Source organism: Penicillium roqueforti (genome assembly GCF_015533775.1).
Source record: "Penicillium roqueforti strain LCP96 04111 chromosome Unknown scaffold_32, whole genome shotgun sequence".
In the NCBI taxonomy this organism is placed as follows: Eukaryota; Fungi; Ascomycota; class Eurotiomycetes; order Eurotiales; family Aspergillaceae; genus Penicillium; species Penicillium roqueforti.
Genome location: NW_024067596.1, coordinates 186,023 through 213,180, shown reverse-complemented (window position 1 = coordinate 213,180; position 27,158 = coordinate 186,023). Strand labels below are relative to the sequence as shown.

The 27,158-nt window shown below is 47.7% G+C and overlaps 10 protein-coding genes across 10 annotated transcripts; 5 read left to right on the top strand and 5 right to left on the bottom strand.

The window, feature by feature from the left end:
* Positions 1-75: 75 nt before the first annotated feature.
* gliI (aminotransferase gliI) lies at positions 76-1,461 on the top strand (the record flags this gene model as incomplete). Its single annotated transcript, XM_039076576.1, has 3 exons — positions 76-264; positions 324-926; positions 997-1,461. The coding sequence occupies 3 exons, from the start codon at positions 76-78 to the stop codon at positions 1,459-1,461; spliced, it is 1,257 nt and encodes a 418-aa protein (XP_038925639.1).
* Positions 1,462-1,643: 182 nt separating this feature from the next.
* gliP (nonribosomal peptide synthetase gliP) lies at positions 1,644-7,805 on the bottom strand (the record flags this gene model as incomplete). Its single annotated transcript, XM_039076575.1, has 2 exons — positions 1,644-7,054; positions 7,121-7,805. The coding sequence occupies 2 exons, from the start codon at positions 7,803-7,805 to the stop codon at positions 1,644-1,646; spliced, it is 6,096 nt and encodes a 2,031-aa protein (XP_038925638.1).
* A 328-nt stretch (positions 7,806-8,133) lies between these two features.
* Positions 8,134-9,152, bottom strand: gliT (thioredoxin reductase gliT; the record flags this gene model as incomplete). The annotated part of the gene is made up of 2 exons (XM_039076574.1): positions 8,134-8,695; positions 8,758-9,152. The coding sequence occupies 2 exons, from the start codon at positions 9,150-9,152 to the stop codon at positions 8,134-8,136; spliced, it is 957 nt and encodes a 318-aa protein (XP_038925637.1).
* A 612-nt stretch (positions 9,153-9,764) lies between these two features.
* Positions 9,765-10,808, bottom strand: LCP9604111_8430 (uncharacterized protein; the record flags this gene model as incomplete). The annotated part of the gene is made up of 4 exons (XM_039076573.1): positions 9,765-9,894; positions 9,947-10,417; positions 10,487-10,553; positions 10,604-10,808. The coding sequence occupies 4 exons, from the start codon at positions 10,806-10,808 to the stop codon at positions 9,765-9,767; spliced, it is 873 nt and encodes a 290-aa protein (XP_038925636.1).
* Positions 10,809-12,711: 1,903 nt separating this feature from the next.
* On the top strand, positions 12,712-14,164 carry LCP9604111_8429 (uncharacterized protein; the record flags this gene model as incomplete). The annotated part of the gene is made up of 6 exons (XM_039076571.1): positions 12,712-12,765; positions 12,815-13,124; positions 13,177-13,765; positions 13,831-13,835; positions 13,890-13,959; positions 14,026-14,164. The coding sequence occupies 6 exons, from the start codon at positions 12,712-12,714 to the stop codon at positions 14,162-14,164; spliced, it is 1,167 nt and encodes a 388-aa protein (XP_038925635.1).
* Positions 14,165-14,565: 401 nt separating this feature from the next.
* On the bottom strand, positions 14,566-16,295 carry LCP9604111_8428 (sugar porter family MFS transporter; the record flags this gene model as incomplete). Its single annotated transcript, XM_039076570.1, has 2 exons — positions 14,566-15,231; positions 15,309-16,295. 2 exons carry the CDS (start codon positions 16,293-16,295, stop codon positions 14,566-14,568), a joined length of 1,653 nt encoding a protein of 550 aa, XP_038925634.1.
* Positions 16,296-18,211: 1,916 nt separating this feature from the next.
* On the top strand, positions 18,212-18,616 carry LCP9604111_8427 (uncharacterized protein; the record flags this gene model as incomplete). The annotated part of the gene is made up of 3 exons (XM_039076569.1): positions 18,212-18,368; positions 18,427-18,494; positions 18,572-18,616. The coding sequence occupies 3 exons, from the start codon at positions 18,212-18,214 to the stop codon at positions 18,614-18,616; spliced, it is 270 nt and encodes an 89-aa protein (XP_038925633.1).
* A 31-nt stretch (positions 18,617-18,647) lies between these two features.
* Positions 18,648-19,662, top strand: LCP9604111_8426 (CAZyme family GH5; the record flags this gene model as incomplete). Its single annotated transcript, XM_039076568.1, has 3 exons — positions 18,648-19,128; positions 19,183-19,311; positions 19,367-19,662. 3 exons carry the CDS (start codon positions 18,648-18,650, stop codon positions 19,660-19,662), a joined length of 906 nt encoding a protein of 301 aa, XP_038925632.1.
* Positions 19,663-19,908: 246 nt separating this feature from the next.
* LCP9604111_8425 (putative amino acid permease) lies at positions 19,909-21,720 on the bottom strand (the record flags this gene model as incomplete). Its single annotated transcript, XM_039076567.1, has 4 exons — positions 19,909-20,147; positions 20,214-20,794; positions 20,862-21,061; positions 21,124-21,720. The coding sequence occupies 4 exons, from the start codon at positions 21,718-21,720 to the stop codon at positions 19,909-19,911; spliced, it is 1,617 nt and encodes a 538-aa protein (XP_038925631.1).
* A 2,329-nt stretch (positions 21,721-24,049) lies between these two features.
* On the top strand, positions 24,050-27,121 carry LCP9604111_8424 (proline permease PrnB; the record flags this gene model as incomplete). The annotated part of the gene is made up of 3 exons (XM_039076566.1): positions 24,050-24,527; positions 25,519-25,620; positions 25,671-27,121. 3 exons carry the CDS (start codon positions 24,050-24,052, stop codon positions 27,119-27,121), a joined length of 2,031 nt encoding a protein of 676 aa, XP_038925630.1.
* Between the last annotated feature and the right edge of the window lie 37 nt (positions 27,122-27,158).

Sequence of the window (27,158 nt, the reverse complement as noted above, 5' to 3'; positions counted from 1 at the left end):
CAATTTTGAATCATGTACTGTACTTCAATCCTGTGAAGATACACAGAAGTCTTTACGACGTTGACTAGTAGGAAAATGGCGTCAAGAATTTCCGATCGGTGCAAAAAGCGAAATGCTACCATCATACCTAGTCTCATAGGCCAGCATGATGCTGTTCTCAGCGGGGACACGACTACAATTGACCTCAGTACGGCGGAAAACTGGGCGACCAAGACAAAGTTGCTGCAAGGCCTCGAAGGGGTATTCAGTGGCCTGTCCGAGAATGTATGATTGCCAAATCCCCGCAAAGTCACCATCTTTAGCATACTCACGCCTGTCGTCAGGATTTGGCCTACTCATCTGGCATTGGTGGTTGTCCTACTACGCGACAACTCATTGCAGACTTGATTAATGACCGCTTTCAACCATCAATCCCCGTTGAAAACTCTCATGTCGTCTTAGCGGCAGGGGGAAGCTTCGCTTTGACAGCACTTATTGAGCAAATCTGCGATCCCGGAGATGGAATTCTCATTGCGACACCATACTGGGCCGGTCTCGACATTTCCATCAGTGTTCACGCCCATGCCACAGTTGTGCCCGTCCATATACCGTTGATCGATTTCTTCAGCACGAATAGCATCTCACATTATGAATCGGCGCTGGAAATATCTTCAAGTCCTATCAAGGCAGTGCTAGTCTGCAACCCCCACAACCCGTTGGGTCAGTGTTACCCACTGGAGACTTTAGACGCTTTGCTCGAGTTTTGCAAGCGCCATGAGCTGCACTATATTTCAGACGAAGTATACGCTCTCTCCGCGCACCAGCCATTTCCGGGCGGTTTCCATCCATTTGTATCAGCACTTCAAAGGGGGGATCGTGAAACGAGGGCTCAGGTTCATGTCATATACAGCCTCAGCAAAGATTTCGGCTGCAATGGAATTCGCATCGTGAGTGGCTCTTTGGTGATACCAGCGAAGCAAGAATCCATGGACATTACTAAAAAGACATTAAATGCAGGGGGCGTTGATTACTCAATTCAACGATGCTGTGCGCCTTAGTAGCGCTTTAAGCGTTCACAGTCAAGTGTCCTCGCTGTCGACGGTGCTGGCATCAAAGACGATACTGCAGCCCACCAACATCGACACAGCAATAAGCTATGGGGCTCAAAGTCTGATGGGGTCCTATAAAGTGATTCAATCCTTCCTGGAGAATGCTGGAATGGAGTATATACCAGTAGCCTTTGGTATGTTTGTATTTAGTAGGCTTGGCAGAGTCAGCAACTTCGATGCAGAGAGAAAGCTGCTGAGATGTTTGAAGTCCAGAGGCGTATCTGTGTCATCTGGGTCAAGTTATCATTTCCAGGAGCCTGGTTGGTTCCGCATATGCTATGCAGTTCCCAGTGATCAGTTGGAAGAGGGTCTCAGGAGAATTGGTCTTGGGATTCAGGATTTCCATCAGACATTCAACGTGGACGAACAATGACTGCGCCGGCTTAGAATGAACTTGAAAATTGAAGCACTAGAATTACATGAGTTTTCTCTTCCACTTAATCTAAATTATTTAAATCGGTGCGTTTAGTGGTCCTGCAAACAGACAAGGCAGAAAATAAATCAGTCTCACATCTTTCAGAGCTTCCTATGTAATGATAAACGAGTTGAAAACTATTATACAGCTGACAAAATCTTCATCATCGTCTGCGCGATGATAGCAACGGTTTCCGAAGAAACCATATCTTCCATATATTCAAAGTCGCACGTCGTATGTTGTTTCTCTTCGGTGAACTCAATCAGAAGTGGGAACTTTGCACCTGTTGTTTTCAACACTCCAGATTCCACCTCGACGCCAGGGAGTGAAAGATTGTTTGCGTTGGAGTCCTCCTTTCTGTTATACACAACCATCACTTGGAAGATTTCGTCTTCTCCAGCAATCTTCCGAATGTCTTTGAGAGGAATTGAGTGCATCAGCGCATTTTGTATCGATGTTCGCACCGTTTTTATCAGACTTTCAAATTCGTTCAAACTTCCATCGACGCGCACTGGTAGGCGGTCAAGGAAGCAGCCCAGAAGGCTTTCGGTGCCAGGCTCAGTGCGATCAACATGCGGTATGCCAACGATGACATCTCGGGTCCCTTGAACATTTGCAATCGCTTTTGCAACGAGAGCGACATAGACTTCCATAGATCCAAAGAAGCTTGGTGAGGTTCTCAGTACAATAGACTGTGAGTTTCCGGCATAGGTTCTCGAACCCTGCCCAAGCGATTCAAATGGAGGGCTGGGTAAATTCAGTAGGTGGTCTCGCCAGTATGGAGCATGTTTGGACAGCGGTGGTTGGTTATACTTCTGCCATTGAGCCCAAATGGTGTAATCTGGAGTCTCATGTGCAGGAGAGGTGACATCTGTTTGAGGATCACTTTCCAGGGACCGGCGATACTCTTCCTGTACCTTTTTCAGAAGCAAATTTATGGATGCCTTGTCGGTAACCGCGTGATGTTGCACAATAACAAGATCGACCCACGAAATGTTTTGGTTAATCATGATTCTGGTCAATGGACCAGATGAAAGATCGAATTTTCGATTGGCGAAGCTGCTGATTGGGGGATTGGGGATCTTGTCCACGATCATCTCGGAGGAATCATGAGATTGGCCACGTACGATTTGACCATCGACATCTTTGAAACAGCTTTTGAGAACTGGTTCACTGGAAATAACTTTCTCGATGGCTTTCTGGAAGAATTCCAGGTGAAGGTCTCCTTTCAGTCGCAGATGAGAGGCCACATTGAAAGCTTGAGGTGTGGGCGACGAGGCCGACAAGTGGAAAGCCTCTTCCTCGATGTTGGAGGTAGCTGTATATGGTGGCTTAGCCGTTTGCCAGGATGAAGAGAAAGACCGCTGGGTATACAACTGGTCTTCATCAGATATATGATCAGTTATCTCTTTGCACAACGCCGACAGCACGGTGTTGAAGATAAAGAGCCCCATCGGCAGCTTTGTGTTCAGTATTCTACTGGCAATCTGAGCAGCTTTTATCTGGGAAAGGGAATTGCCTCCCAGTGCCAAAAACTCCGACTCTTCGCCAATTTCGACAGTTTCAGGAAGGCCGATTGCCTCACGCCAAACCTGGGCTACCAGAGACTGAGTCGGCGTCAGTGGATCTGGGCTTTGTCGTTTTTCCAGATTCAAATGGGACTGCAATGCCTTGCGGTCAAGTTTTTGGTTTGGCATCGTTGGTAGAACAGAAAATGCCACGATGGTCGAAGGGCAAGCATATCTGGGAAGCTTCGTTCGGAGGGCCTCGTGAAGACCAGGGATATTAATATTATCTGGCTCAACAAATGCAACAATGTTATCGCCACTAACAAGGGCCACCGCCCGGCGAATTTCTGCACAGACTGTGCGAATGGCGTTTTCAACCTCGCTCAATTCGACCCGGTAGCCTCTTATCTTGACCTGATTATCATATCGCCCCAAAAATTTCGGCTCCATATCCTCTGTCCACACGGCACAGTCCCCAGTGCGATACATGCGGTGTCCAGGCACAAATGGATCCGGAATGAAGCGAGTTTGCGAAACTGATTGCATTTCAGCTCCGATGTAACCATTAGCAACTTGGATCCCACTCAGACAGATCTCACCAGGCACACCGATGGGAACTGGCTGATTTCGCGAATCAAGTAGGTAGACTCCAACGCGAGGAATCGTTCGCCCTAATGTGACTTCTTCATGTGGACTGAGAAGCTTGAACAAGCACCCAATCGTGCACTCGCATGGCCCATACGAGTTGTAGACAGCTTTAGTTCCTGCCCAACGGTCTGCAAGAACTTGGGGCACCGCTTCTCCGGCAAAAAGAATGGTGTCAATATTCGGATAGTCAGAAGGTTCCAAAACCGAGAGGAAAGACGGTGTGATCATGGTCGCGTCAACCCGTGAAAGATGGGAAAATGGATCCACTGGATCGGCCAAGACGAGAGTAGCTCCATAGCAGAGTGTTCCAAAAATCTCCGCCTGGTTGACATCGAATCCGGGTGAAAACATTTGTGAGTGTCGTCGACCTGGGCGAGCATCCATGCGAGCAGGTCCATAAGACAAATATGAGACCACTGCTCGATGTGGGATTTGAACACCCTTGGGAACGCCTGTGGATCCGGATGTGAATGTGATGTATGCAAAATCTTCTCCCATTGTTACTGTCTCAAGTCGGGGACACATAGTCGGGACCGTATCCCCCAGGAGTTGATGCAACAGGATATTGTGTTGGAAAATATCTTGAAATTTAGCCTGACAGTTTTCGTTGGGAAAGATGCACAGTTTCACCCTAGCCGACTTAACCATGATGCGCATTCGCTCAATGGGTAATTTTGTATCAAGTGGGACATAAATAGCCCCGGATTTGATCACAGCAATGACGGAAATGAGCCATTCAATGCCACGGTCGCTGATTATCCCAACAGCATCTCCAGGGCAAACGCTGGCTGCAATTGTTTTGGCAACATAATTTCCCAATTGATCGAGCTCCCGATATGTGATACTGCGAGATGTGGATTCAATTGCCACTGTATCTGGCCACTTATCGACACCAATCTCAAAACTGTCCTTGAGATTAGATGGTCCCACATACGGGCTCATAAAAGTGGATGAATTGGTAGTCAGGGAAAGAAGCTCAGTTGGCTCCAACATCCTTCCGCACACCTGGGATATTGTCTGACAAAGCGGATCAAGCAATGCGACGAAAATGTTTCGGAAATGTATGATCATGCGCTGGATTACCGGTCTAGTATACATTGTCTGGTTGTATAAACCATGGAACGTGAGACGGCCTCCTTCTCGACGGATGAGGACGGTTAATCCAAATTCTGGAACGTCGGTACGGGAGAATTTCCAAGTGGAGTCTTCAAAGCCTGGCAAGTTGTACTCTAGGAAAAGGGCGGTCTGGTACACCCTGGTGTGACTTCCGGGCATAATGGTCTGCAATGCTTCTTGTGCAGACCACTGGTGAGAACCAATGTCAAGCAGCAGGGTCTGCACGCTCGAAAGGAAGTTCTGTTTGCTTTTGTGATCCAAGAGGCTCATTGGGAAGGGGCAAGTATTCAGCGTCGGGCCCACAAGGGAGTCAATCCCGTGGAGAGGGAAGTCGCGGCCTGAGAACACAGTTCCAAACGTGATCTGCTCTTGTGCTGTATAAGACCGTAGTAGAAGTGCCCAAGCAGCATGTATCATTGCAGCCGATGTAACATTCTGAGTTCGACATATCTGCTCAACTTGGTCTAATTCAAGCTCAACGTTGACAGTAGTAATACCAAAACGTTGCTCTTCCATTCCCTCATTCGGCTTAGGAAGGCTCAATGGCACAGCATCGGCGACCTTGGAAAATGCTTCCTTCCAAAAAGCCACTTCCTTATCCTGTGGAAGCTGAGACCTTTGTGATAAGCTTCGCGAGAACTGCCAGAATTGAGCAGGTGTGTTCTTCAGGGTTCCACCCTCCAGAAGCGTTTGAACTTGTTCGATGATGTTACTCATAGACCAGCCATCAATCAAACTATGATGAACAAGCCATAGCAAATGTGCATTGCTCTTGCTCTCGTTCACAAGAAGGCGAAAAGTGTTAAGAGGACGGAAGACATTACTATAATCGACATGTCCCGTGCTTTTCATCAGCTCGTCGGAGTGATTCAGGAGAGCTAATGGTGCATCTTCATCAGTCACAAAATGTGTTTCCCAGTCATGATGATAAGTAGAACCAACTTTCTGTTTCCCCTCAGTGAGATCAAAAGTCGTTCTGAATATGGAATGCTGCTCTAGAACTGCTTTCCAGGCATTGCAGAATATGTCACTGTATTCCGTGGTGGAATTCCAAGGAAAGGCGATGGTGACCAGCATATAGCTCGCCGCTGAAAACTTAATGGAAGATCGAATCATTCCCATCTGTGTTGTCGTAATTGGGGACGTAACGGAGGAATCGCTATGGACGGTGTCCCACAAGGGCGCCAATGGTTCCTCTTCCGGCGCATCAGCTTTTTCCAGGAGCTCAGACAGGAGGACCAGAGAAATCGGTGTGAATAACCCCTGAAAGTCCACTGTGTAACCTCCTTTCCTGAGAATCGACAATAGTTTGATAGCAAGGAGAGAGTTTCCACCAAGTTCCCAGAAGCTGCAAGAAGTACCCACTGAGCCAGTAGAATGCCCCAATGCTTCGGCAACCGCTTCTTGAAGAATTTCCAACCGAGTGCCGCTCGTGGTGTTAGAGGAAAATTTGGTAGAAATGCTCTCAAAAGTGTCTCGCAACCTTTTCAAATCGACTTTGCCGTTGGAGGTGCGATCTAGCTCTCGGAGGGCGATGATCTGATCAGGAACAACGAACTCATCATGTGACAGAGAGAGTTGCAGTCGCATCTCCGTGCCGTCAATGCTTTCAGGCGTGACAGCTGCCACCAATCTACCTTTGTACATCAGGGCGGCTGCCGACTGTACCTCGGGGTAGGAAGTCAAGATGGGCAGAACTTCCATGTCGATGTTAATGAGATAACCTCGGTTTTTCACCATGCTATCCTCACGTCCACAGAATATGATACCCTCTGGTACTCTGTGAGCTCGATCAAGGGTCCGGTACAATCGACGGCCTTTCCAGGTAACAAATCTCTCTGCAGTCAATGCTTCGTTTTTGTAGTACCCAGATGCCAAGCCGGGTCCACTAATACAGATCTCTCCTTCGTCAGATTCTTCGAGATGTTCGTCAAGGATGAGCATTTTTGTTTTTTTCATCGGTGTTCCTAGAACAATCGGATTTCCAGGTCGCAACTCAGCCATACTGGTACAAATAGTGGTTTCGGTTGGCCCGTAGCAGTTGAAGATTCGCCGGTTCGGACTCCACCATCTCTCGATCAAGGCTGAACTTGGAGATTCGCCGCCGAGAAAGATATTCTTGGCCCGGGAATAGGCTTGAGGATCCCCCAATGTAATAAGGAGCGAAGGCGTTGCCGGAAGGATTGTGCAATGTTTCGCGTCCTCCAAAACCCTTTCTGGTTCAGACAGGACTAAATGACCTCCATGGCAGAGGCAACTGAAAAATACACCCCAAGCAGCTGCACAATAGAGCTTGGATTAGCATATCGTGACAGAGATTCCCTGGATTTCTCGGTTCCACTTACCATCAAAAGCGAAAGAGAACAAAAGCAGAATTTTGTCGTCTCGACCAACTCCCAAGTTGAAAGGCATGCCTCTGTCCCATCCTTGCAGAACATAGTTCTCAACACATCGACGTGGAATAACAACACCTTTCGGGCTCCCGGTTGTCCCCGAAGTGAAGATAATATAGGCTGGATGTTCAGAATCACCGGGAGTGTCGAGATCTCTGGTGATTGTTGGAATTTCGGTCTCGGTAAATGAGGCATTGTAAGTCAAGCGAATGGTATCTGCTTCAATCACCGAGTAACGCGCAGAATTGAGTCCTGTCTTTTCAGACTTGACCACAACTTTTGGCTCGACGGTTTGCAGAACTGCATCGACTCTCTGTTGGCTCCAAGAGCTGGCATCCATAGGCACCAGGCAGGCACCCAGTCGCATCAACGCCAAAATCGATGCCACGCTCTCCAAAGATCTTGAGAGAAATATTGGGATTGAATCTCCTGTCCGGATTCCATGAGAATCAAAGAGCGCGGCTAGGAATAATGAGGCTTTGTCGAGCTTTTCGTAGGTCAAGCTTCGGTTTCCTTGAGAGACAGCAATCGAGTTCGGCTGAACATCAGCATTTGCCTTGATTAGAGCACATATCGACCGAAGCCGGTGGTCTTCCCCCGAAACGGCTGGTGACTCGGGTGTAGCGTGTGGTGTCATATTTGATAGGCGGGTCGATTTCCAGTAGACTTGCGTTGAGAAAGGCTGGGGTCTTAGTTAAACCCTCTGTATTCTGGACTTTGCCAAAATATTACTTTGCCAACGGCGACTAAGCTTCGGCGGATATTTTTCCCAATTAGCCGGCCAAGGTTCTCCAACTACCGCGCGTGAGCCTTTCGTTCTTTTGACAAGACTCCGGTTTATAACACCGTTCAAAATCTCCGGCATACAGTCTCTTTTCAGTTCCTAAAATTATGTATCGTCTGGCAGAAACACATCGAAAGTCCAACTTGTCATTCACTATTCTAAGTAGGCCTCTAATTCGTGTTTAACCAAACAGCGGTTTCTGTCCCTGAGCCTCCGCCGCAATCGCTGTGGAGACTCCCATCCCAGCCAGGGAGCCCGAAAAGATGGCATGGGGAACATTTTTCATCAGTCCACAGTTGTCACCTGCCGCAAATACACCCTTGACGGTGGTTTGGTAGAAGGGAGGGGCTATTTTGATATCACCGCTAGGTGTCAGCTCCAGGCCAAGTTGCTCTGCGAAAGAACCGCGGGGTTTTGTATCGGGAGTGTGCGCAAGGAATCCCTCCGTCACGCTACTTCCATCTTCAAACTCGAGAAGTATACTCGCCTTCTCGTCTTGTTTGGACAGGCTCTTGATTTTGCGAGAATCGACCTTCATGACAGTTGAGGTCCCAAATCCTTCGCTCACTGCTTTAGCGAGATCCTCAGAGCCGTTTGTGTAGATTGTCACGCTTTGACTAAGTGTTGATACCTGTCGGGCGACGTGCAGGGCCGAGGGGGGCTTGGAAAGTCCGCCAATGGCAAGCACACCAGCGGAAGTGCATCCTCGCTCTTCGTAGCCTTTACAGAAAAGACAGTGGAATCTAGTAGGATGATCAGTTTAAATCGGCTCACTATATCTATGGGTATGTTGGTTGCATCTCACATTCCCTTGCCCCAGCACTCAGCATAGCCCGGGATATCGGGGAAGACGTCCTCGACACCGTTGCACAGAATGATCTTTTTTCCGTTCCACATGTTTCCAGTCTCATCGGTCAGAGAGAAGCCTCCTGACTCGTCCTTTCGCACGCTAGAAACGGCTTTATTCTTGAACTGGACATGGTCATAGTTCGAGAGAATATTGTTCCTGGCTTTCTCTCGATATTCCGAGGGTTTAACATGATCAAATCCAGGAATTAAATGCATATAGTCTGCGGGGTCATTTCGATAGGTTCCAGCATCGAAAACGATTGAATTCTGTTGTTGACGAGCCAGAGTGAGAGCCGCGGTAAGGCCTGCTGGGCCGCTACCAATGATGAGCGCGTCTGCTGAAGTTGCCATTTCGGATATTGAGTTTGACTTGGTGATCAGAGGAATTTTTCGTTTGGTGTACGATTTTTCTGTCGAGAATGTCAGAGAGAGCTAACTTCGTGCTACCGGCACATCTATCAAGTATGGTCCAAGTGGCAGGATTCGGAGGTTAAAAGCCGACATAGTGCCCGGCGGACATTAAGTTACGTAGGATAGCCCTCGATAGCTCCCATTTGTCAGGTTCATCGGGCCTATCGCATATGCGAGGAATATCTAGCGCGCATTGCACGTCACCAAGGTCCCCGTAATCTATCCGAGGTAGGTACCTTGGACGACACTGACATCCAATCAAGCATGGCGTCTCTACTTGGGATTTGGATTTTCTTTGCTGTTCGCTGGTGGTATATGCTGCTCACTTCTATAGTATGACCGTGTCGAGATTTCCGTCCCGCCCTTAGCGATATTCATTTGAACGCACCTACTTGCCGGTAGTGTCTAGTTTGTAATTTTTAATACGTGGAGTTGTGTGGTTGAAGAACCTTGGAATATTATTGACAGGATTTATCATTCTCATATATCGTATATGTGTTCTAAATGCTAAAGCAAGCCTTTCAAGATTGCCTGTCTCACGTTGTGCTGTAATTATCTAGCTTCAGGCTTTTGGCCCCAAACGAAATACACATTAAGGGCGACGTGATGTTCGTCCATCTCCTTGGCAAACCGCTCGGGCAAAGTCTTCCATTCTTCTTCAGTCATTCCAATCATCTCAGGCCTAGATCTCGTTAGATATTGTTTTCTTTAAAGCTTCCCCAGTGCGAACTTACTTGGCCACCGATTGGAAGAATCCCAGAACCGACAACATGTTGCGTTTTCCTCGCGCTCCGAGTTCGGGATCGGAATTTGAGGAGCCAGCAACCATTTCAATTGCCTTGTATCCCACATTCACGAGTCCTTCGTCATTCAATCGACCCGCAAGCTTTGTTGAAGCGAGTGGGTCTGAAACCACCGTACTGGTCAATTTATGGACCGCCTGGACAGCCGGGCATGACTCGATGGGCTTGGAAACCGGAGTCTGGAAGTCCATTTCAACGAGTTGAATCCAACCTCCCGGCTTCACGCAGCGTATCAGGTTGCGAAGTACGAGTGGAACTTCTTCGGTTTTAAACAACGGGATGACGAATCGTTGGTGGACGAGGTCGAAACTGTCTTTCCACTCGGCAGGAAACTCTTCAACCAGGTTTTGCTTCACAATCTGGAATTGAGAGCTGTCCTTGAGAGGCGGATATCCTTCGGGACTTCGAGGTACCGATTGTGAGCTTATCTTATGCAAGATATCATGACACAAGGTTGGACTTGTAACTTACGCGTTGTCAAAGCCAACAAACTCTGCATCTTTGGGGAAAATAGACTTGACATCCTGCATCCAATAACCTAGAGAGTATTAGCATCATCAATTCAACATGCAGAAACTGGTCCGATACCATCTGCTGTGGCGGCGTCGAGAACTCGTAAACCCGAACGGTTCAAGTCAATTGGTGCCAGGATCAATCCATTGGCACCTCCTTTCAGCCACTCGTGCTGGTTTTGCATCCGCTCAGCTTCCTCCAAGTTCCGTGGAAGGAAATATCTGCTTCCGACTTCTTCGACATTCTTATCAACGGCCTGGGCTTGGCTGGAGTCTGTCATGATGCTTTGAGTTTTTTGGTTGATATCAAGTTTCGACAATTTGTGACAAGTCAAGAAACCTTTTAGTATAGGGAGTGTGCTAAGTTATATAAATATTTCATCCATATCTTAATATACACCACCTATTCAGGGTGCTGTGGGTACAGCCTCTTAGAGCCATTATCGTAACGTTCACCAGGGGATTTGGAGAGGCCGGAGAGTAATCGGACCCAAAAAAAAGCATCTTGAATTCTCCGATATCCATCACCTTGGCCAATGTGTACAGTGGCTTCCAGGGAGCGGAGAATATTAAAGGGGTGAGAGTACCCTTGAGGCCAGGCCCGTAGATAACTAAGTCACCGAAGCTGAGTCATCGATATCCCTTCCCGCAAGGTTCGGAGCGGGGGTGGGGAAGCCCCACTTCGATGAATACTAACCAATCAGAAAGGTTGGTACTGCCAAGGTGCTCGTTCAGAAATTGTTTGCACTGTATGCACCGTTTGCCCTGTTTGTATGACGTCTCCGTGATTCATCTGAGAATTTCTTTCACATGGATCCAAGTCATCCGTCCAACTTCAACCGTCTGACTTCCACGCACACAAACACCAACGGGAGCACTCTTCAATTCAGGGAAGCCATCTGCTTCAACCGAGGAAGTTTTCCATGCGGTACAGAACGAAACTCCAGCCAGTGCTTACGTGCCTCGATTCTCAAGTTGTGGTGGAGTGAACCCGATTGTCCAAGGATATACCCTACTTCTTCTAGGGCTCCTCTCTCATCGTCGCCATCTCATCTCGCTGCAAGACACAAGTGCTTGTGATGCTCCCTCTTGAGGATAAACCTATCCAAGTGATTCAAAATTTATATTATCGAAAATATGCCCGCCAAATTTCAAATGAAGATCATGGATGCGTTCAGAGACTAATGCATCAGCGCGGGTGTTTGTTCAGATGATATGGGAAGGGCTTGCTCGACGTGCTCGACTACTACTTTCTTTCCACTATCGATATAGAGCCTCTGCTTCCTGTGATCGGACCTTCGCTCATTCGAGGTCAGCTCCGAGAGCTTCCTGCAGCTTCCACGGAAGAGAATATCTCATCCAGAGAGAGAAAGCAGAACAAAGAATAACCTTGCAGAATTACTATTCCTCTACCTCATATGTGTTGCTTGCGTATTCTACCTACTTTGAATTCATTTCTATTGCCTAGTACGGCACCCAAAATGGGCGAAAGAAAATTCATACAAATTATCTGGAGATAATGCATGTCCCCTATGGCAGAAGTTTCATTTTTCATGCCGATCACCACCATGCCTGCCATCAACCTATCTAGGAATGCAATTTTTGTATATATCCTGACGTGCGCTGAAGTCTCGAATGGTAACACCCAAAGTAGGTTGCTTCTATTAACGATACGGTATGCTACTTTTCTCAAGGCTACAGCTAGTTTCAATTCATCTCTTTTTGGTCAATTCGCGAATAAAGATCTTCGCCCCCAAGGTCTTCAACTTTAAGAATGATCCACAAGGTCCCCCGAAGACTAAAAGATACCTTTCTAATTTTTTACATTTCCTTTCGTTTCTTAAATTAACAACATCAAGTGTGGCTTGAATTTTGATATGTCTAAATCTCCAGAGTGCAAGTCCCGTCATGCTATGGATATAGATGCCAATGAGGGTTGCGACAACAGGTATTCTTACCACAATCGAAGAACGTATGTTCCCTCACCCCAGTTGGATCTTGAATTTCCTCGCTGGATCATTTATTTAACGAGTCAATAGAGCGGATTTTCGAGTCTTACCCCTCCTAGTATTGGGGTTTGCTAGCTATCAGCTTGACAGAACCAACATTGCCAGCGCACTCACAGGGAATTTTGCATCATTCATATCCGTCAACCAAAACATTATTAATTTCGGAAATCAACTGATGTTCCTGGGTGTTATTATACTTGAGATTCCATCAAATATTATTCTACACAAGGTATGTCGCATCAATTTCCGGATGATTCCGTCTGATTGAGTTGAATTAGATTGGGCCTCGCCAATGGATCAGTGGACAGGTCTGCATCTTCGGCATAATCGCATGTTTGCAAATATTTGTGCGCAATAAGTTGGGCTTCCTACTCACTAGAACATTTTTGGGTCTTGCCGAAGCTGGGTATATCCCCGGTGCAATGTATACTCTTTCCACCTGGTATACCAAGGAAGAATTGACAAAACGTATCGCCATATTCTTCTTTGGTATGTTTGGCGGAACCGCTATTTCTCCGCTTCTTGGGGCTGCTTTTTTGAAACTGGACGGGAAAGGTGGTCTCTTTGGCTGGCAATGGATCTTCCTCGGTACGATTGGGGCTGGTCCTTCAAACGTCGAAATATGCTAACAAATATGTAGTCGAGGGTTTATTCTCCGTTGCGGTATCATTCGTTCTATTTTTCTTTCTTCCTGAACACAAGAAAGTCCCTGTGTCGACCGATGAAGTGAACATTTCGGAGTCTGGAGGACTTCGCCTAACGGAGAAACCATTGGCCCATCCTGGCAAAACGCACATATCACTTAGCTTGGTTTGGAAGACATTGACAAGCTTTCAAAAATGGCCGCATTTTATTGCCACGGGCTGTGTCTTCGCTACCTGGAGCCCTCTGACAACATATACCCCAAGCATTTTCATGGAACTGGGGTTTCCCCGAGTTAGGGCAAATGCATTGTGTGCAATCGGAAGTTTGCTCACTCTCCCCGTGATTTTGGTTTTTGCGTGGATCAGCGACAAATCGAATAAGAGGGGCCTTACCGTCATCGTTGCTATCTTCGTGTACTTGATCGCGTTGGTAATTCTAAGAATCGCAGTTCACCATGTGGATAAATGGGGCAAGTTCGGCCTCTGGACAACAGTCAATGCCCTGGCTGTGGGCTATCATCCAATTCACAATTCTTGGATCCAAATCAACTGCAAGAGCTCTGAAGAAAGGAATATAAGTGTTGCGTGAGTAAAACCTGTCCTATTGGGCGTTCTTCGGACAGATCAGCTAACACTCCTTCAACATATAGAATGTGTAAGACTACTACCTCTATATCAGACAGGCTTTTTCTTTACTAACTCAATGAAGTCGTCATGTCAGCTACAGCGGGGCTCATGGCAGGAACCCAGATATTTCGGGCGGACGAGTCAGCTATATTGTAAGTCCTATACTTGCGGATTATACCCCATTCGTACCACTAATGCTAAATCTATTAACCTTGTAGTTATCCAAGAGGGGTGTCAATTATGATTGGACTACTAGTTTTGGGACTGATTCTTGTATCCCTACAAATCTCGATATTCTGGATCCTAAACAGGCGTATCAAAGCAAAAACTGGCAACGGGGTCTTGAACATTCTATAGTGGCCAGGATAGCGGTCTTGTCGGGTGACATTCTCACATATATGATCAGATGCGATGTTTAAAAATTTACAATTGACTAGTAGTTATGCAGGGATAAATCGACTTGAACCATCTACGTACAAGTTCTATATTTTGGCTTCTAACCTACTCATGGTTTGGGAGTAATTAGGTTTGTGCAGGTAAACGACAACGTCTCATATTCTATAACGCAAAAGGCATATGTTTGATCCTCGATATATACAAAGAAAATAAATTATGCACAATAATGCAACCCAGTACTCCAGACCTAACATGATATCGTGTCGTGCAAGGCCATCATGCCAAATGCGAATCCGGAATCCAAAAGAAAAGTCAAATATTGCCTTTCTGCTTTTCTTTTCCAAAAAAAAAAACCTTGACCCTCATGCGTTCTCTGCGTGTATGGTTCCCTCTGACTTCCGACCGTAAGGGTTCTCATCCGCAATCCAGTCCTGGTGGCGTTCGGGAATCTCGTAGCTGCTGCTCTTCCAGGGAACAACCTTGTTGACATACATCCAGTCAAGCTCCTCAAGTGTACGGCCCTTTCCTTCAATAACGAAGAAATAGACGACGCCGATAGCCACGAAAAGGCAACCAGCGAAGACGTATCCATAGGCAAAGTCGATGTCCTTGGTGATGAAAGTTGTGAAAAAGCTGATGAGGAAGTTCCACAGCCAGTTCGTTGCAGTAGCTAAGGCCATACCCTTGGCACGGTACTTTGAGGGGAAGAGCTCTGCGACAATCGCCCAAACCATGGGACCCCAGGTCATAGCATATGCCGCAATGAACAAGCAAGCGACGACAATCATACCCTTGCCAGCGTTGGGGGTATTGGTAGGTGTTTCCACATCCAGAACGAAATGGCCGATGGATGAGAAGATCATAAACATGATAAACATCCAGATGGCTCCGTAGATCAGGGACTTGCGACGACCGAAATTTTCCACGACATATAGGCCGCCAAATGTAGTTCCAAAATTCACAGCACCAAGGATACACTGGGTCACGAAGCTGTCCGAGAGACCAGCGCCTTCGAAGATAGTGGTACCCTATCAAAGAAATCGGTGTCAGCAATTCCTCGCACCAAGATCCCAAAATAGAAGAAAAGGCTTGTGTAGGAACTTACGTAGTAGAAAAAGTAGTTAGCACCGCTGAGCTGCTGCAGTGACTGCAGAACCATGCCAAGGACAATACGATAGAACATGCGGGGGGCAGTGAGGAATTCATCCCACTTCTGGCCCTCAGACTCCGCTTCAAACTGCTCACGAATCTCGTTCATTTCTTCCAAGATGCGGACATGGTTCTCTGGGATGCCGTAGAGCTTGGCCAGGGTGCTTTGGGCACTCTCGGCCTTTCCGTGGCGAAATTCATAACGTGGGCTTTCCGGGAAGAAGATCATACCGCCTCCGAGAATCAGAGCGAAGACGAAGGTGATACCGAGAGTGATACGCCACTGAGCAGTGCCATCCAGAGTGTGAGTACCCAGGTTGATGCAGTAGGCCAAGAAAATGCCGAGAGTAACAAACAGCTGGTAGCAACTGATCATGGCACCCCGGATGTGACGAGGTGCACTTTCACCCTGGTACATGGGCACGAGCAGCGAGCAGCCACCAACACCAAGACCAGTGACCCAGCGGCCAACAACCATCTGGTACCAATGGCCATCGGGAGAGGTAATTTGAACGATCAAACCGACGTTGAGGATCATACACCAGAGGGTGATGGACCACTTCCGGCCCAATTTATCGGCGACGGGGGCTCCGACCAGGGCACCGATCATGGTACCGATGGACAACAAGGCGACAATGAGACCGGAGCGCACGGTGCTGAATTTATAGGAACCATCGGCGCCAAGCTCACCATACCGCTCCAAGTAGTTGCTCATTTCTTGGAAGCCAGAAATCTGACCTGTGTCATATCCAAACAGCAGACCACCCATCGAGACAAAGAGGGCCATCACCAAGGACCGCATGGTTATCCGAGGGATTGGGGTATCGATACCCACGGGTCGCATGTGTTTCTCCATAGGACTATTTTGAGGGGACGACTCGAGGCTTGGCTGTTGAGCCTGTGTGATGGACTCCCCATGGTGGGGGAACGATTCGGCACCCATAGTTTAGGTTAGGAAAGAGGAAGTATGTATCTGACTGTCCTGACGTGTGATATTTCGAGTTGTATTTAAGAGATACAATGGACTAGGAGACCAGCTCAGAAGGAATATGAAGAAGAGTAGAGGAAAACAAACCCATGGGGAAGAAGAAAACTCGGGGAAGATGGGGGAATTGGGGGCCTTTTGTAATCCATCAATCAAAGGGTAGAGAAGAAATTTAAACCCAGAGTCGAAGTGGGGAGAGAATTGTGGAGAGGCAAGTTGCGCGAGATGACGATGCTCATGGCTAGGTAGTACTTCATAGTATAAGGTAGGGTGGCAGTCAACAATGCAGCAGCAGACGGCTCGCACAGCCACCCCACCAGGGGAGGAAGCCATACAGGGCAGGTTCCAGTGATTCCAAGTGGGATAGCCGATGTGGTCGGCATAGGCCGGCAAGTGGCGGATTCAAGCTTATAGGCCAAGGCCGTGCCGAACTAATTCGGGATCAGATACTTTAGTCGGGGCCGAGAAAGAGACTGTACATCAGTTGCTGGATACGGCGATAAATTTTGAATCTGGAGAAATCATCCATGGACAGTGGGGCAAATAGAAAACCCGGCTAACCCCAGGCCCTCGGGTTCTCTCCGGATCGAAGAGAAATTCATTTCCTAATCGGTATGCCGGTGAAAACAGGAGAATTATCATCTCCAGACATGGGGGTTAGGGGAAATGCGGAGTCTGGGGATATGCTACGGAGCACCAACCTGAGATATTACGACTACTTCACTAGAATAACATTATTCCTTGACAAATGCCCCATCTCCTCCGTTTAAAAGCTTATAAATAAAGCCTAATCCCACTATCAATCCCAAACATCGGCAAAATAAACATCGGCATCCTCATGTTGATATATCCCGATGCGGGGGTCCGTGGGCGGGTTTACGGGGTCTTACATAATATCAAGCCCCGCCTGGGCACACCTTTATTGAATTTTCAATTCATTTCCAATTCAAATGCTTTCTCGCACTTTTATTTGTGGCACTATTGATTCTTCTACCGATTGTCCTCTAACTCATAATATATGCTACGGGACACCATGCAGTGACCTCTATCAACTCTAGGACTTTGAGAAATATGTGTGCCCCAGTTGTATACATAAGACTGCGCCTTCCCGATGCCGACTTCCGAGGTCGTCAGTGGCGGGCATCGGAGGCGCCACACCCGTTACCCTAGGTCTTACGTCATTGAAGAATTTTCAATTCTTTTTTTTTATTTGACCGTAATTTTCATTGAATTGATAATCTCGTACGTAATTTACATTAAGCTCATAATTTTATGTAATTTGCATTAATTTGAGGATCTGTTTACGGAGTACTCCGTATTCCGTATGTATTCCTAACATTACTTCGGGGTACCCAATATCGCTTTGGCAACAGCAATGGCGTAAATCTCGCCTAAAGCCCAAACCCATAACGCATGCCAATGCATCCGCAACCCAAATTCCGGCATGGCTTTTCCTCATCTCCCAGGTACGGCGGCTCAAACGCCTTGACCAATTGGGACAAGCGTGGCAATTTCTCCGCGTTTGAATTGGTGCAGGACTTTCCCCGCAGTTGCAGTTGGTCTATCCAGTTCTAGATACCCCACATATGCAAGTGGGTTGGCTCCTAGACGTCGGTCCCTCGAAGGCTGAATCATTGGTATATCGCAAGCAGACTACCGCCTCGATTATTCCGCGGACGACACGGGAGGCTTGCACCATAAGCTCGATGGGAGCAATCCGTGGCCTGATATATCCTTCAGTCGATGGAAGAATTTTGATTTCCTAATCCAAGGTGGGAGTTGATCCCCGTCTTGGACCTCGATCCCCAAGATATATATATGCATTCATTCATTCAAAGCCAGATAACAAGTGCACTGCGAACTCTAGGATCACTATGAAAACACTAGCAATCTTATCATTGACTAGTCTGGTCTCTGCCGAAGCTGCTCCCTACGCTCAATGTGGTGGAACTGGCTATTCTGGCTCCACAACATGTGTCTCTGGCTGGACTTGCCAATATCAGAATGACTGGTTTAGCCAATGCCTCGAATGTAAGTGTGCTCAGATATGTTCCAATATTGTTCAGTCGATTGACACGGAAAACTCCAGATTCTGGCAGTGGTACCACCACTCTATCGGCAACGATAAGTACAACTAAGTCGACGGCTACAACAAAGGTAACCGCCACCAGTACTAGTGGGGTGGAGTTCCCCACTATAAATGGACTAGAATTTGAAATTGATGGAAAGACAAGCTACTTTGCCGGTTCCAATTCCTACTGGATTGGCTTCCTCACTAATAATGACGATGTGGATCTTGTGTTCGACCACATGGATGAATCTGGGCTCCGAATCCTCCGAGTTTGGGGATTCAACGATGTCAACACTATTCCATCTTCGGGGACTGTTTATTATCAACTACTCAAAGATGGAACTGCCACTATCAACACCGGTGCAGATGGCCTACAGCGCCTGGATTATGTGGTTACCTCCGCCGAGGCACGGAATGTGAAACTCGTCATCAATTTTGTCAACAACTGGTCGGATTATGGAGGTATGGCGGCCTATGCCACTGCTTTCGGTAGCAGCCAGACAACCTGGTATACAAATACTGCAGCTCAAACAGCCTACCGGGCTTACATCAAAGCTGTTGTTGCCCGGTATATCAATTCGCCTGCCGTCTTTGCATGGGAGTTGGCCAATGAGCCCCGCTGCAATGGCTGTAACACTTCGGTTCTTTACAACTGGATCCAGTCTACCAGTGCCTATATCAAGTCTCTAGACTCGAAGCATATGGTTGCCATTGGCGATGGTATCTAGGCCCGTAATATCTCTCCCATCATCCATTGTCTAACTCATATTATAGAAGGCTTCGGACTGGACACTGGGTCTGATGGCAGCTATCCCTACAGCTACGGCGAGGGTTTGAACTTTACGATGAATCTAGGGATTGATACCATCGACTTTGCTACATTCCATCTCTACCCCACAAGCTGTATGTATATCCTTTTCCCATGACCCTTGGTCCAGAGCTAATGTATTCGCACAAGGGGGAACCACTAACGATTGGGGCAATGGATGGATCACATCCCACGGAGCCGCCTGTGCAGCAGCTGGCAAGCCATGTCTCTTTGAAGAGTACGGTGCTACTTCCAATCACTGTAGCATTGAGGCACCATGGCAGAAGACAGCGTTGAACACCACTGGAATTGCAGCTGATCTCTACTGGCAGTATGGAGACACGCTGAGCTCGGGAAAATCGGCCGATGATGGAAACACCTTCTACTATGGCACTAGTGACTTTACCTGTCTGGTGACGGACCACGTCGCAGCCATTGACTCCTAGATGGAGCACGGAAAGAGATACAAATCCATGTCATCAGCCGGCACCGATATACTGTTCTGCCAATCTATGAATTGTATGCTCTTTGTCAAGATTTTTGATTATGATATGCAACTCAGCAGAAATAACGGTTTTGATGTGGGGTATTTATACATATGTACATGCAACTCGGTGCTTTTCTAGAATTAATTAGATTGGGCTAGTTTCAAGAGGGTATAAAGGGCTTGATGTCGCTATCGAAAGACATTTTCAATGACTGGATTCCTTCTTGGTGACTTCAGAGTAGGCTGAAGGTTCAGGGGAGGTATCATCCTGCTCCACAGCGTCGGTAGGGGGCCCGCGGTAGTTGTTATAGCCCCAGACACCATACCAGAGGGCAGCGATAGCAATGAAGCCAGCGAACACCACAGATGCATAGTTCATGCTCTCCTTGGTGACAGTTGTAAGCGTTGGCATGCAGAAAAGAGGAATTGCAAGAAGACTCCAGCCTATGATAGTTGAAGCGGTTAGTTGAAATCCATACATAAACAGATGGTTTTGTTAAAGCAACTCACCAAGAGCAATAACGTTAGCGATCAGGCCAAAGACTCCAAAGTTGAAGCTACCGTTCTTAATATCCTCTCGACCACGGAAGATCAGGGAGACGGCGATCGGGCAGGCATAGCTCATGGTCAAGAAAATGACACCAACACCCGAAAAGGCATTGTACGCAGCAGTGGAGCCAAAGTAGATCACACCGAGAAGAATTTCAACGACCATTCCCAATAATAAAGAATTGAAAGGAATGTCAAGGGTCTTGTTGACAGTGCTCCACCATTTTGATCCGGGAATGCCGCCGTCGCGGGCAAAGGCCCAAGTACAGCGAGAGGTAGCGGTAACACAACCGACACCACAAATGATGCCCAGCACAAGCAGAGGAATTAACAAACAGAATGTACCAGCTGAGTTGCCAATGGCGGCCTTGAAGATGGCGGGGGTGGGCTGGCCCGAAGCCAGATTGACCAGGTATGTGAGATCGGGAAGCACGAAGCAGACGGGGATCAAGAAGAGGAGACCGGCGATAAAGTTGATAATGATGGTTCCGACCATGGCCTTTGGGACCATGATGGCGGGCTCATGGACCTCCTCGCAGAGACTAACAGAGACCATATATCAGCATGTGGAACAGCCGACTTGGAGAATTCAAAGGTGCCAAGACTCACGAGATAATCATGCCGGTCGCCGATGTGGCGTAGGCAGCCTGCAAGAGACCAATGAAGAACGACCATCCCGCGGGCCACCCAGCTTGACTTTCAAAGTGACCAAAAACCCATGCGGCATTGTGACGCCCTTGCTTGGCGACAGCCAACAGGCAGACGACAATGGCGAGTAGACCGGCCATAGTCCAGAAAATAGCGAATGTCTAAAAATGATGATCATCAGTATGATTACCCCACGGGGCAAAGGGGCACGTGCGACACATACCTCCAACCACGGCAACCATTTGTTGCCAAACGCCGAGATGGAGTGTGTCAGGAAGGTAATGGCCAAGAAGATCAGGAAGATATGCCAGGCCTGGAAATCATCGGTGATTCCGACGCCCGGTGATTTTTCAAAGACATCCAGACAGGCCACGAGGAGCAGGGCAGTTCCAAAATTGACAGCGAGGGTAATGGTGATGTTTCCTGCAACGTAGGACCAGCCACAGATCCACGACGCAACGCGACGACACCACAAGGGCGACAAGACAAAGGTTTGATAGTAGACACCACCTGCAGTCGGGTAGACCGAAGTGATTTCCGCCAATGAGATAGCCACGCAGAGAATCAAGAAAGAGATGATCACCCAACCCCAGATGACATTGGCCGGCCCACCTGCGGCGAGTGGGTAGTATAGAGTGGTCGACAAGCCATAGGGCACTGAAGAGAGAATGAAGCACATAAAGGTGACTTGCCAAATCGATCGATTGCGAGCCATCTCAGGCTTGTATCCCATATCCTCCAGGGTGCGATCCGCATTGGTGGTGCTCACACCCTGTTCGACGGTCACCCCGGAGGGATGACTGAATCCATCGGCAGCCATAGAGAGAATGAAGTTATTGCGATAGGTTTCGGATCTGCATACGGTGCAGATTGGTTACATATAATCGGGACAGTATTCGAGAATGGGAACAAGAGAGAAATAAGAAATATAAAAACAAAAAGGCAGCAAATAAAGAAAAAACGAAAAAAAAGAAAAGCGCCACTCCAACGGCAAAACATGGAAAAAAAAACCCAAAAGAAATAATATGACCGGCATATTTAATGCAAGGCGAATGAAATCCACCCCGATCCACATTGACCCACCCGGCTCCACCCAATCCCCACCCGCATCCACAGGACACGAGCGCGATTAACTTTGAGCCAGTCAATGCGCGTGGAGGGACAGGGAGATTGTTGGCACGGCCAATCAGACTGCTTCTATAATCCAAAACACGACTAGTGCGGTCCTTGTTTCGAAGCTTTCAAGAAGGAACACCGGGGGGTTGTGGTCTCCGAGCTGACAAAGACCAGACGGAGCCCTAACTAAGAGTACATACATACCTGGGGCTAACGGGCTGGATATTCTGTCAACATCCCCTGACCTACCAAGGTACTACTCCGTAGTTGTCTCACCTCTAACTCTATACAAATACGGAGTCCTTAGTGTGGAACCACCCGTTGACATGATGTCGGAGGCGCTGGAGGTGCCAACTTCTGCCAGAGCCGAAATGGTAAGGCAAATGAGAACCTCATGATTTTAAATATTGGATGTTTTCGTATCTACAATATAGGCATCAGAGGCCCAGATTCAGATAGCAACCAGAATGGACGCCCGTAATACCTTCTCCGTATACAGTTAAAAGATCCCCCTGATTCTACCTGCTTCCCGATATCAGCCGTGTTCCCACAGGCCATCCCGCAAGTATAGAGATAGCCTCAATTAAAAGGGGGCACAGGCTTTCGGCGCAAATCTTTCATTGGCCACGGCTATCTTGGCTGCAAATTTTTACTCAATTCTTACGGTGTACTCCGCAGGGGCAAGAAGTATGGCAATTTTCAAAATTCACAAATCAGATGGTAACTTGGAATGCTGAGAGTTCACCTTCTGAAAAGTCTAGGCAGAAATCAAAGTGCGCGCTTTCTAATTCCCTTCCAATGAAAAACACCACAGATATGGGGCCGAGAGAATGTCTAACATCATACGGGGTACGCATATCCATAGTCGCAACAAACGGGTGGCACTACTCCGTACAGTAGTTAGCGACATTGTGGATGCCTAAGGTGTCGGACCTCGGAGCTTTTCAATGCTGATATTATTTCCGCATCTTCGTGGGCCTTCATAACGTGCATAACATTATTCATTCCACGCCTTCTGACCCTGTGTGAAGAATTCCATTGAAGTCAACCCTCTGGCGCCCATTCAGGTCCATGGCTTGCTGCCAAGCGTGTCATACACCCCAAAGTACTCTTTCCAGTGTCTCGTCTACGTCAACCATCACAATCATACAGAGGCGACGTATGCAACTTGCGAGCCGTCATTATTACGGCTTCCCAGGATTGATGTGTTGGTCGTGTAGTGTGCAGAGCTACCTCGACTGATACAGACCGTACAAAGCCATATCAAATTCTATCCTGCGGTCGCTAATTTATAAAATGCCCAGGTTTAGAGCACAACCCAACTTTTCAACAATTCGACTCATTTCTGCATGCGCTAGGAATCTCGCCCTAGGTGATATGGATCTTTTGCTCCAGTGAAACAGATGGATGACGACGTCGAACTACTGGGACGGTCGGATTTGTGCGCTTCGTGTCGGTCTCGGGGCAGGTGGAGACGAGTGTGTCCATGCTTATAGCCTTGGATGGGCAATCAAATGCAGACAATAGGCCTTTTATACAGACTGGGTTGTAAATTTCGAACAATAGTAGATCCGGACTCTAAATGTCGAAGGTTTCGTCTCGGTCCGCGGTGGGGGATGTGGGGATCTTGACATGAGGGAGAAAATTGTGGGGGAAGCCGGGGCTTGAATTTATATACGGAGTACATGGACTCTCTTTGCACGACATTTAAAATCTATCATTGGATTGCGAGGATAAAAGCTCGCCTGGGAATGACAAGATATAGAGCAATCCCATCTCGCGAAGTAAAATACTTACCCCCTATAGGCTCTGCATGTGATTCTCCACGTAGATCCTGATAGCGTTAACTTAAACTATATTTTGTAAATGTATCATTGTATAGCGATATCGCTATATAGATTCATGCTATATCAAAATGACGTCGGTTTCCTAATTGAGCGCCGGCGTTGAAAAAGTCCTATCTCAAAGTCGTTCCTCCTATTGTATTCTATCCAGCCTCCAACATCGCTTTATCAACATTTCCCAATCTCACCATGACAATGAATAATATATTTTCCTCTATTGCCACTTCCACCAACCATCTCAAGGCCAAATATCATGGTCATATCCAAGCTAACAGATTCAAACTGCTGATACAAGAGCTCCAAGAAGCAGAACAGACCAAGGATCAACTCGACTGGATATCTGAACATCGCCAGGAGACAAGACGGGCTAACAATATCATCCAACGGGAAATGTATGTGGGTGCGACATATCGCCGCTATGAAGCCCAAGTGCAGGTTGAAACCCCGCCAGAACCTTCCACCTTGAAAAAGCTTCAGGGGTGCAATGTCGAGCTCATGCTACTGAATATTGAATACTTCCAACACCTAGAGCGAATGGCAGAACTCCTTGAGCGCAAGCCATCGGGATGCCTCGTCCATCGACATACAAAAAATCTGCGGCACAAATCCAAACAGCTCTGGAATATCGAACAGATCTACTGCCAACTTCGTGGCGGCTGCTGCGCTCGTGAGTGTGGTTGCTGTGGACGATCTTGGCACACCATTCGAGAGCCTTCTGGTAAGGTTCGATATATGCACTGTACGGGAAGTTGTGGATGTTGTACCCGCCATCGTGGTTACTCTTCTTCAAGTGTGGTCAGGAAGAAGTCCGGCATGTAAGCTTAACGGTCGACAAGCCCCAAGGGACTTCGATTTGTGAAGGGGGATTGCTCTCGCATAATGCTTGCATAATTTCTGCGATATCTTCCAACATAAACCTTGAAAGGTGCCCTGGCCTTTGATTCGTCAATCTTAACTTTATCTCCTATTTAACTTTGCTCGTCCTTTTCTGATACGAGATTATTTAATTACTCTTTATCTGGTCTCTTGCCCGGTCTCTTGGCCCAGCTTTTTTTTCTTTTCTTGTCGGTTATTCGCGGCCAATAGTATCGTGGACTGGTCACCGGACCGCTGGTGTTGTTACTTAGGGCGCCATTTTTTGCCCGTGTTCTATTAGGGAGTTCGAGAGATCATTTTTCCATTCTGCCGTTCACGGATCCCAGCTTTTGCTGTCCTCTAATAATCTCAACCATCGAGGTCTTTCCGGTTGATTATGCAAGTATGGGCACTAACCGTGGAAAAGAAAACTCGGGGTATAAGCTGCAATAATGAATATGTTGTACGCATTTCGTATGATTTTGCAGTCTTATCTCCGGCTGGAAGTCTAGTGGCTTACCCCAGGATTGTACCTTTGTTCAGGCCTAACGGCCATTAGGCGGCCACGGACCCCTCTACTGACCAGTCATTGTCCAGAGATATAGCGATTTAATACGGCGCGGCTGGGGGTCTCTGTACGACGGGATGGAAATGCGCTGTGGAAAAGACTCTTAAATACGGCATAGATTCCTGTCGAGCATTTTTTATCCAGCATTTTCCGCTTTCATTGCTGCACAAGATGGCAACAATAGAAGGTGATCAACATCCGATCAGCGAGAAGGGCAAATCACTTCGAACTTTAGTCGAAGCCGACCTGCTCGATGATCGTTATGTAACTACAACCAAACGTGGGTTGAAGAATCGCCATGTTCAGTTAATGGCCCTCGGCGGCACGATCGGAACAGGTAAGTCTGCAGTGCGACATGAAAAAAAAAGGATTACTCACATAAGTCAGGACTTTTCGTGGGTTCCGGCCAAGCCCTGGCCATTGGAGGCCCCGCATCGCTTCTGTTGGGTTATCTCTTCATCTCAGCCATGGTTTATGGCTTGGTCACGGCTATTGCTGAGGTAGGTGCCTATCTTCCGGTACATGGTGGAACAATGAGTTATCATGGATTCCGCTATGTGTCGCGGAGTATGGGTTTCGCTATGGGATATCTATACTGGTACTCTCTCGGAATCTTGGTGCCGTACGAGATCACAGCTGCCGGACTGGTTATTGGATACTGGGACCAGAATGGATCAATCAATATCGCGGTGTGGATCACAGTCATGATGGTCGTTATTGTCGCGCTCAACTTTATGCCTGTGCGAGTATACGGCGAGTCGGAGTTCTGGTTCGCCGGGGTGAAAATCATCACTCTGATCGGTTTGTTGATGGTATCTTTCATCCTCTTCTGGGGTGGTGGACCCAGTCGTCAGCGACTAGGCTTTCATTATTGGAATAACCCGCGTCCATTCAACGCCTATCTCGCAACGGGAGATTCGGGCCGGTTCGTGGCGTTGTTGAAATGCACAGTATCCAGCGCCATTGCGTTCATTTTCGCCCCAGAGCTGATTGTGATCAGTGGGGGTGAGATGGAGTCCCCTCGACGCAATATACCCCGGGCAGCCAGGAGATACATTTACCGATTGATCTTCTTTTACATCTTTGGTGTACTAGCCATTGGTGTTATATGCCCATCCGATGCTAGTCGTTTGACCAAGAGCGACGGCACGGTAAGCTCATCACCATTCGTGATCGGCATCCAGAACGCCGGCATCCCCGTTTTAGACCACATCGTGAACGCTGCCGTCTTGACATCCGCCTGGTCCGCAGGAAATTCCTTCCTGTATATGTCTTCGCGGTCACTCTATTCCTTGGCTATGTCAGGCAACGCGCCACATGTGTTCAAGACATGTAACCGATGGGGTGTCCCGTACTGGGCTGTTTCGGTTTCGGCATGCTTCTCAGCATTGGCTTATCTTGCCGTTGGCAACTCCAGTTCGATTGTGTTCAACTGGTTCGTCAACTTCACCAACACTTCTGGTTTCATCTCATGGATCTGCTGTTCCGTGGTATTTCTCCGTTTCCGCAAAGCTGTCAAAGCACAGGGCATTGAACAGCCGTACAAATCAAAGATGCAGCCGTATGGGGTTTATTTTGGCCTCGCGGGTGCCACTCTGATGGCGCTCATAAATGGGTTCACAGTGTTCTTCCCATCGGAATGGTCTGTGAGCAACTTTTTCACCGCATACATTGGTATTCCTGCTTTCCTGATTCTTTACTTTGGACACCGGGCACTGTATTGGAGTGATCCATGGGCATGGCACCCAGAAGAAGTCGACATGCACACGGGCTTGGATGAAATTATTGCTGCTGAGCAGCCACCAAAACCACGGGGGCCTTGGTGGAAGTTTTGGTAACACATAATAGGAGCTCTAGGGGAGAGTATGTTTGCCA